The sequence below is a fragment of the Nicotiana tabacum genome, chromosome 3, assembly GCF_000715075.1.
Source record: "Nicotiana tabacum cultivar K326 chromosome 3, ASM71507v2, whole genome shotgun sequence".
Classification (NCBI taxonomy): Eukaryota; Viridiplantae; Streptophyta; class Magnoliopsida; order Solanales; family Solanaceae; genus Nicotiana; species Nicotiana tabacum.
Genome location: NC_134082.1, coordinates 213,834,684 through 213,843,895, shown reverse-complemented (window position 1 = coordinate 213,843,895; position 9,212 = coordinate 213,834,684). Strand labels below are relative to the sequence as shown.

At 36.4% G+C, this 9,212-nt stretch overlaps 1 protein-coding gene across 1 annotated transcript; it reads right to left on the bottom strand.

Annotated features, from left to right (window-relative positions):
- Positions 1-2,368: 2,368 nt before the first annotated feature.
- Positions 2,369-8,474, bottom strand: LOC107763753 (uncharacterized). The gene is made up of 3 exons (XM_016582254.2): positions 8,144-8,474; positions 5,219-5,240; positions 2,369-2,714 (listed from the first exon to the last, which is right to left on the bottom strand). Exons 1-3 carry the CDS (start codon positions 8,338-8,340, stop codon positions 2,505-2,507), a joined length of 429 nt encoding a protein of 142 aa, XP_016437740.2. The 5' UTR covers positions 8,341-8,474; the 3' UTR covers positions 2,369-2,504.
- Positions 8,475-9,212: the final 738 nt, after the last annotated feature.

The window sequence follows — 9,212 nt, the reverse complement described above, 5'->3', positions numbered from 1 at the left end:
TAAAGCAAAAATCCCCCCACTACCACAAATCATACCTTTCTTCCCCTTTAAAACACACTGCCTGCTTTTCACCCTCAAGTTTAGTATATCCCCTTCTCCTTCTTCACTAAGCAAAACACTACATTTGCCATATATTAGCTGCTACAAATTTGCAAACACCACAACTATATACAACAGCAAGAAACAGAGAGATCGCTTAAAGCTCAGATTTTCGAGTACCTAGTAATTTTTCCTTTAGATAAAGAAAGACAGGATAGTGAAATAAAGATGGTAGCTGATTGGGGACCAGTGGTGGTTGCTGTGGCGATGTTCATCCTACTTTCACCAGGATTGCTATTCCAGTTACCGGCGAGGACTCGGGTGATTGAGTTCGGGAACATGTATACCAGTGGGATTTCTATCCTAGTTCATGCCATCTTATTCTTCTGTATATATACAATCTTGATAGTTGCCATTGGTGTTCATATACGATCTGGCTGATACTGGCAACAAGGCAAAATTTAAGTTTTCTTCGACCCTGCTGCTGCTCCAGCCAAATTCTCAACTCTTCTTCCTAAGGCTTTGGTGAAGGGGGATTCTTGTTTTTATCAAACCTTTTTCTGTGTTATTTTTCTTTTGAACTAGTTTCATTTTCTGAGATACACTCACTAAGTGTTGTGACATCAATGTTTATCAAATTCATGCATATGAAAGGAACAAGTTTTTGAACCACTTTTATCATATTCTCTGTACATGACGGTTCTTAATATAAACTCTTCTCTTTTTTCTTTTCTTTTTGGGGGGAGGGTTGAGGGGTAAGGGTGTACAGGGAACAAGGTATATATAAAGGCAGCCCGGTGCACTAAACTCCCGCTATGCGCGGGGTCCAGGGTAGGGCCGGACCACAAGGGCCTATCGTACGCAGTAGTGGTGGGCATTGGTCGGTTCGGTTTGGTTGTGAATATTATCGGTTTTGCATATCGGTCATCGGTTTACAAATATGATTAACCGATAATCGAACCGATAAGATATCGGTTATCGGTTAACCGATTATTGACTATTATCGGTTCGGTTATCGGTTTACCCGATAAGATAACTCAATCTAGAGTTAAACAAAAAAAAAACAATTCACTAGAATTAAGTAAAAAAGAGAAGAATTCCCATATAGTATACTACCCATTTCTGCATTCTAGCCACAACTAATATTTGAAGCATGCTTCATTTTGACAAATTCAAAACCTGTGCAATCTCAAAAATTGATATTACAACTCCACAAGCATTTCATCTCCAATTAGCTAGAAATAGAAGTTAACAAGAACATAAATAATAATTTTTTGGTTTCTTGCCAAACCATAATCAAGAGATAGCAACAAGAGTACTAGTAATTCAACAGTTGTCCAAACACAGTTGGACAAACACAACTGAAATAGTACTAATTCTTATTGGGTTATCGGTTTACCCGTTAAGAAATTGGGCAAACCGAGACCCGAACCGATAACCCAATAGTGAAAAAATATTAAATTGTTACCAAACCGTTAACCCAATAACCCGATATCGATACCTCAATAAGCTTTTTCCGGTTCGGGCTATTGGTTATACCCGATACGCAGCCTTACCCTGCATTCTTGCATGAGGCTGTTTCCACAACTCGAACCCGTGGCCTCTTGGGCACATTGGCAGCAACTTTACCAGTTACACCAAGGCTCCCTCGGAACATGGCATATATATATGTTAGACAAACGCAACATACCGCATATCTGCTTTACTTATTACATTGTGGTAAACCGAAGAAAAGACAGAATCAATCCTTTCTCAAGGCGCAAGCGAGGGCTTGGACCTTTCAGATCTCAAACATTAAAATTAAGCACCAAACTGAGAGCTTGGAGATTAAAAACTATAATTAGGAAAAAATTGTCGCTTGAACAAATAATCCTAGGAAACACTCCCTAGCCTATCAAATCATACGGCACCATCATCTTTGGTCCAAGAAACATTGCACGAAAAGTGAATCCTGCAATTAGAAGAGTGTGTGTGTGTGTGTGTTTCAAACATGATATTGTAGAAGCTGATAATCTTACACTGAAGGGGTCTATACCAAATTGAATTCAATATCTCCTTTTTTAACCCAGAAACAAGACTAGTCGCTTTCCATTTCTAAATAAAAAAACTACTCATCAAATATATCAATTATTAATTCTAGAATCGACTATATGCCAGCTCTATTGCAGCTTACTGTCACAATCACACCACCTTAATTAGTTTTCTATAGATTTTGAGAGGAAGGAAGAGTTAAAAAACAAACAAAAAAAGATGCAGTTCAATAAGCATTTGAGCAACCAAGAGAAACAGTACGCAAATAAATAGGGCATATATAAATTAATACACTTAATTTCAAAGACTAAAATCTTTTTTTTCATATTTCCTCTTGAAAACCAAAGTACAAACAAACAGATCTTAACTTCAGCAAGAAAATGGTACTAGCATTAGAGGGAGATTTGGAGAAGATCTGGAGTATATATATAGGATCAACCAGTATAGATGTGAACATGAACAGCCAGAATGAGAATAGCATAAAGCGTAAAGAAAATAAGAGTATGAACAGCAATAGCTTTTCCATTAGTCTTCATGCTCCCAAATTCCAGAGTACGATTATTACCAGGTATCTGAAACAGAAGCCCAGGTTGTAGCAATATGAAGAGTACAACTCCTATCAGCACTGGTCCCCAGTCCGCCATTAACAGCAATAGGAATTAATTAGAGAGCTATTTCTGGTGCAGGTGGAAATTGAAAAACCTAGCCAAGAGAAAAAAAAAGGGGGGAATAGAAGCAAAAGAGTAGAGTAGCTGTAGCTTATGGGGAAAGCGGCCAAGAAAGTATAGATAGGAAATTTCTAGTTTATTGGGGTAATATATTGTGACAAGGACACTAATCACTAGAATTTTTGGATCCATTTGTGAGCACAAGACATAAAAAGCATTTATTAATAGCTTAGAAATGCTAAACACCAATTTTACTTTCGGCAATTTCTTGATCTTAATTATGCTTTGAGAGAACACAAAGGAAGAGAGGGAAAAGGGAACATTTTTTTAGTGAGTTGATATTCAATTGAAAAACATTTATTCGCACAAAATATTTACATACAACAACAAGAAGCCAATAAAATCTCACTAGTGGGGTCTTGGGAGAGTAGTGTGTACGCAGACCCTACTCCTATCCGAAGAAGTAGAGATATTATTTCCGAAAGGTCTTCGGCTCAAGAAAACAAAAAGACAAAAGAAGACAATATTAGTATCACCTAGGAGTGGCAAATGGGTGGCCGGGTCGGATATGGTTCGGATCGAAAACAGGTAATGAAAAAACTGATCAATTATCCGACCCGACCCATATTTAATACGGATAAAAAAACGGATTAACCGACGGATAATATGGGTAACCATATTATCCATGACTTCTTGCATATGATCACTTTTGGGAGAATTCTTAGTCTCTCTAAATTGAGGAATACCCAATAAGGCTTTACATATGTAAAAGTTAGACTCATTGGTTATCCATTTTCTAAATGGATAATATGATTTTTATCCATATTTGACCCGTTTTTAAAAACGTCATTATCCAACCCATTTTTTAGTGAGGTTAACTATTTTCTTTTAACCATTTTGCCATCACTAGTATCGCCACAGAAATCATAGGAAAAATAGGAACACCATGAAATCCAGAAGAAAGATGCAAAGCAAAAGCGATAGCTAGTAAATAGGTCATGCACTGAAAAGCGAAATAGTAAGACACAACATTGCCACTAGCTATTTTAGACAAAAACTCTATTAGACTAGTCTCACAAAAGGTACAAAGTAAGGCAAGACTCAACTACTTCCTAACCTACAACCCTAATACTCGACCTCCACATCTTCCTATCAAGTGTCATGTCCTTGGAAATCTAAAGCCTCGCCATATCCTGTCTGATCACCTCTCCCCAATACTTCTTAGGTCGTTATCTACCTTTTTTCCTACCCTCCACAACCAGCCGTTCACACCTCCTTATCGGAATATCTGGACTTATCCTCTGAACATGCCCGAACCATTTGAGTCTCGCTTCCCGCATCTTGTCATCAATTGGAGCCACGTGCACCTTCTCCCGAATATCATCATTCCTAATCTTATCCATCCTAGTGTACCCGCACATCTACCTCAACATCCTCATTTATACTACTTTCATCTTCTGGATATATGAGTTCTTAACATGCTAACACTCAGCCCCATATATCATGGCTGGTCTAACTACTGCTTTACAGAACTTACCTTTGAGTATCAGTGGCACTCTCTTGTCACACAGGACTCCAGATGCTAACCTCCACTTCATCCATCCTACCTCAATACGGTATGTGACATCCTCGTCGATCTCCCATCCCCCCTAGATAACCGACCTAAGGTACTTGAAGTTGTCTCTACTTGGGATGACCTGTGATTCAAGCCTCACATCCACGCTTACTTCCCCCAGCTCAGCGCTGAACTTACACTCCGAGTATTCCGTCTTCGTCCTACTCAGCTTGAAACCCCTAGACTCAAGAGTCTGTCTCCAAACCTCTAGCCTCTCGTTAATATATATTTTTATTTTTTAAATAATTAATCAATATGATTTAATATAAACATTTAGGTAAATTATTCTCTACTCATGAAGCCCAAGAGAATATTTTTCTATCTCCATTTGTGCGAAGAAGGGAAGACCTAACTTCTTTTCACTTTCTATCTTTCTATAGTTCTATTCCCTCCGGGCCGAATTCAGTTTTTACCCCCATGATATCATAAGTTGCTGATGAATAACATACCCCTTGAACTTTATGTAGAAAAAAGAACTTTTGGTCAAGCAAATTGTGCAGAAGAGAGAATATATTCCGCTGCAAATTAAAGGTCCGTGCCAGAAACTATATATATATATATATACAAAAATTATACAAATAATATACATTTTTTGGCTATTATTTTGAGAGGGGCTATACAATATCATTTTCCCAAAATGTCTACCTAACACCAAAAAAATCTTTAAAAGTGGGAGATAAAGTTTTAAATAGAAGTTATTAAAAGATAAAGAAATGACAGGAGAGGATTGGATGACAGAATATTTTAGAACAGGAAACAACTTCCACCAAACTGATTTAAATAATTTTTTAGGTTCTCCTAGTTTTGAATAAAACTTATTCTACCTATTTTTATTCCTAGACACCAAGGCTTAGTACTTTATCAAACTTGTCTTGTATCTATTTAATCTCCTTTTTCCTCTTTAATTGCTTTCATTTTCAACGATGTCCTGATTGTAAATCAGGAGAAGTTGCGTGAGACTTCTTTTTGTTTCATATATGGACCAAAATCGTACACTTATGGACCAAAATCTTATACTTTCGGGTCCATAAAAATCTGGATCCACAAAATTGTAAAATAAAAATATACCTCATATAACTAGTGTCAGTTGTACGGGACAGAAAATGAAATTTTCCGTAAATCAGACACTTTTGGCATAAGAGCTATTTTGAAAATTAACAGACATGATGCCACAATACCGTATGGAAAGATCCAATTCCCATGCGTTGGTCGGATAATGCGTATACCTCCTTTTTTCCGTCGTGTACCTTTTTCACTTTTACCTCTCCATTCTCTACTTTTATTGACGTATATATGCCTTTAAACTGTTGACTAATAAAAGACTAAATCAAGACCAAATTCAGATACCATTTTGTATCTAAATTGTTGTTCAAAGCCGAAGGGTAAAGTACAAAGATTTAAAAATAAAACATGAATTGTGATGTAATCAAACACTAGTATATACTATTAACGAGTGACAATAATTTGAGGCGAGTAGACCATAGATTTTTTATGAAGGTCGACAAAGGCCAGAAAATGATAAGAGTGTATTAATTATAGTGGCAATATTAGCAACCTAAGTCATAGCCCCCTCTGAAAAACGTGGAAGTTTATAATTGTATGGGTCAAAATCGAACTTAGGAAATCAGGCGTGGGAAGGTCGTTAAGTGAGAAGACGGTGTTTCGATTTGGGCAGCAAAGTCGAGGTCGATTGAAACCCAACAACGAGCTATTGTTGAGCAAGCCGTTGAAGCTGAGGTCGAATAGTGAGGAGTAGGAATAACAGCTAGTGTATTCTTGGGACTAGAAATGGGAATATTGTACTTTTTTAGGGTTTTTAGAGAACATCCCTTTTAAATAGAAAAAGAAAGAGAGAAGAGAGGGACGTGAGATTTATTCTGAAAAAACTATTGTAAGAAGTCGACCCTTGAGAGAAAATACAAAGATCATCTTTCCATAGTGATTGACTTTATCGATTATTCTTCCCTTTCACTCACATGATCCAAGAAAGCATTGTTCATATTCTCGTTTACTGCCACATTTCGTTGTCAGAAGGAAGAATCTTCCACGTCATTTAATATTTGGATGAATTGTTCTTCCTATTTATATTTATTGCCACATTTCATATTTATTGTTCATCATTCATTCTTCATTTATTCTCCAACGTGCGCATTTAATGATTGAACATACGACTCTGAGCACTAAGTAAACGATATTACTTAAATTCTTAGTTAGATCTAAGAATTAGTATGCTTGAATGAGATTCACCTTTCACCTTAGTTATCTTATAATTAGTTTAACAAAGAGTACTATATTTTTTGGTCAAATAATAATAGTACTATATATATATATATATATATATAGCTAGCTAGTATTACCATATTTCTACAAAAATAGCAGCACATAATTGATGCATTATTGCCCTTATCCACCATAACTAACACACCACTAGTAATAAGAAATTAGAAATGGGAATAAACAGTAAAGTGGTGGGGGAATTTTTATATATTCGCCAACTTTATGGGATTCTTAATATCATTTTCTACTTCCACGCCCATTATTAACGTATCCAAAGCTCCTACTCTTCTTTCTCTTCTTTAGTTGAAGGTTAAATACATAGAGAAGCATAAAACAGGAAACGAACAAGAAACTAAAGATGAAGGATTGGGCAGCTCCGATCATAGCTACGGCGTTATTTGCATTTCTATGTCCAGGACTAATATTTCAAATGCCAGGGAAGAATAGGCCTGTTGATTTCATGAATATGAAGACCACTTTCGTTTCTATGTTGCTTCACACTGTCTTCTTTGGTTTGTTTCTTATTCTCTTCCTCGTTATTCTCAATATACATCTCTATGCTTAGCTACCAAGAAAACATATACCTATGCTAAATTATAAGGAGGTAGATGAGAGAAATTTTTTCATGTGAAAATGGTATTTGAAATTTAGAGTTGAGAGAGTCGCAAGAATTACAATTCTACTTTTGTATTGTGAGTGTGGTTTTTGATTGATTTAGTTTCAATCTCATAAGGCCAATTTGTTTGATGTTCCAAACAACTAAAGTCACATATTACTACCTGCGTTTTCCTTTGGATTCAATTCTCATGTTGTTTATCTAATGGTTCCCATTCTGTTTCTTTTTATTTTTCTTTCACAAGTCTCAACCAGCTATAATTCAGCCAAAGAGAGGATGGATTGACTCAATTATTGGTGCCTTTAACATTATTGAATTCAATAGTTTAATAATAAGAATCCTCCCGCTTTAAAGGGATAGATGCCAAAGTTAGTCCTTTGATAAATTGCAAATTAGCAATCACTCTATTTTAGGTGAAAAAACAAACAACCACAAATAATTGATTTAACACAGCAAAATTTGCAAAGTGAATGATTCTGATTTTGAGATGCATATGCAATTCAACAAGCAAAAATTGCCACTATGGGCCCACGCAACAATCAAGATCACATGGTGTCTTCCACTTGTTATTTACAAAGAGCAAGACAAAATAATTTCTGGAATGACGAGTTATAAATCGCATTCTTTGGTTGCGACTTGTAATTGCGACTTATACTTATGAGATTACTAGCATTATTAATAACAGACTAGTATAAAAGAAGAAAAAAGAGCTATTATTAATAACTAGAGCTTTTCCCACCGATAATACATCACATCAAATCATAATAGATTGAAGTGAAATTTGAATGCTAAAAAAAGAGAAAAATAAAAGCGAAAAACATGCATGAAAAAGGTAAAAAAGGAAAATGGCCGTCCATGATCACTAGGATTCCAGTAAAGAGTTAAGAACCCGTGTACAAATGGATCCCAATGGCTAATAAGAAGATGCAAATGAGGGCGAAGTACACAATTGAGTGAACCAGTATGGACACTCCACTAGTCTGAAAGTTGCTAAACTCAACAACTCGATTGCGACCTGGTACCTGAATCAGCAAACCTGGCGTTAACAGTACGAATAGCACCACCGCCACAAACACCGGACCCCAATCGGACATCTTCCTCTCTTCACTACCAAACGGTGTATTTCCTCTCCCCTTTTGGATTCTCTTAACCACAACCACTAGTAAACACTGAACCAACCACTTATCAAAAAGCTAGGCTATTCTATTGGCCCCTCAATTCCCAAGAGACTAGATGATCTCAAAGATTTTGAAGTCTTGTCAAAATACACTATTACATTACTATAGGGTTCTCCCCTTATAACGATGGAATTTACACAAGAGAAGAGAGCCGGAGTAGAATGGAGTAAGCTAGGGGAAAACAGAACGTTACCCAATGAAGGTATTCGGATTCACACTTTATCCTTTTGCTTATATCACAACCTTGTGTCTATTAGTGGGATTGCTGCTTTTGATGTTCAGAAACACAAAGTAGGTTGCTTACGAGATCAACATTCTGATTCTTCTACCGACCCCCACAAATTACATTCTAAATAAATTCTTTGATTTATTTTCCTCAAGACAATGTTATCCTACCTTATTTCTCTTTAGATGACGAAACGACCGGTTACGTCTTCCTTAAAACAAAAACTACGAATAAGTTACACTAGATAACTTGGCACTTTTAACAGCATAAACTGCGGACTACATAGCATTGCGCCTGAGTCGGCAAATTCAACAATTATGCTCCTTTTAACAAAATAAAGGCTTGCTTAGTTGGTAAAAGCGCTTCCACCCACGACCGTTAGGTCCTGGGTTTGAGTCACGCTGAAGAGGAAACACAATAGAGGAAACACAATAGATAGATCCTCCCAAAATTGGGAGGGGTTTACAAAGAAAAAAAAAATAGTATAAATTGAGCTGGATGAAATTTTGCAACACGAATGGCTAGTGCTTAAATTTGTACAAAACAAACATATCAATTTCAC

Coding starts and splice junctions, on each gene's coding strand:
- LOC107763753 (XM_016582254.2), bottom strand. CDS start 8,340: ATGTCCGATTGGGGTCCGGTGTTTGTGGCGGTGGTGCTATTCGTACTG. Junction 5,241..8,143: donor TTAGCCATTGGGATCCATTT/GTACACGGGTTC, acceptor AGGAAAAAGGAG/ATTAAATAGATACAAGACAA. Junction 2,715..5,218: donor TAAATAGATACAAGACAAGT/TTGATAAAGTAC, acceptor CTATTGCTGTTA/ATGGCGGACTGGGGACCAGT.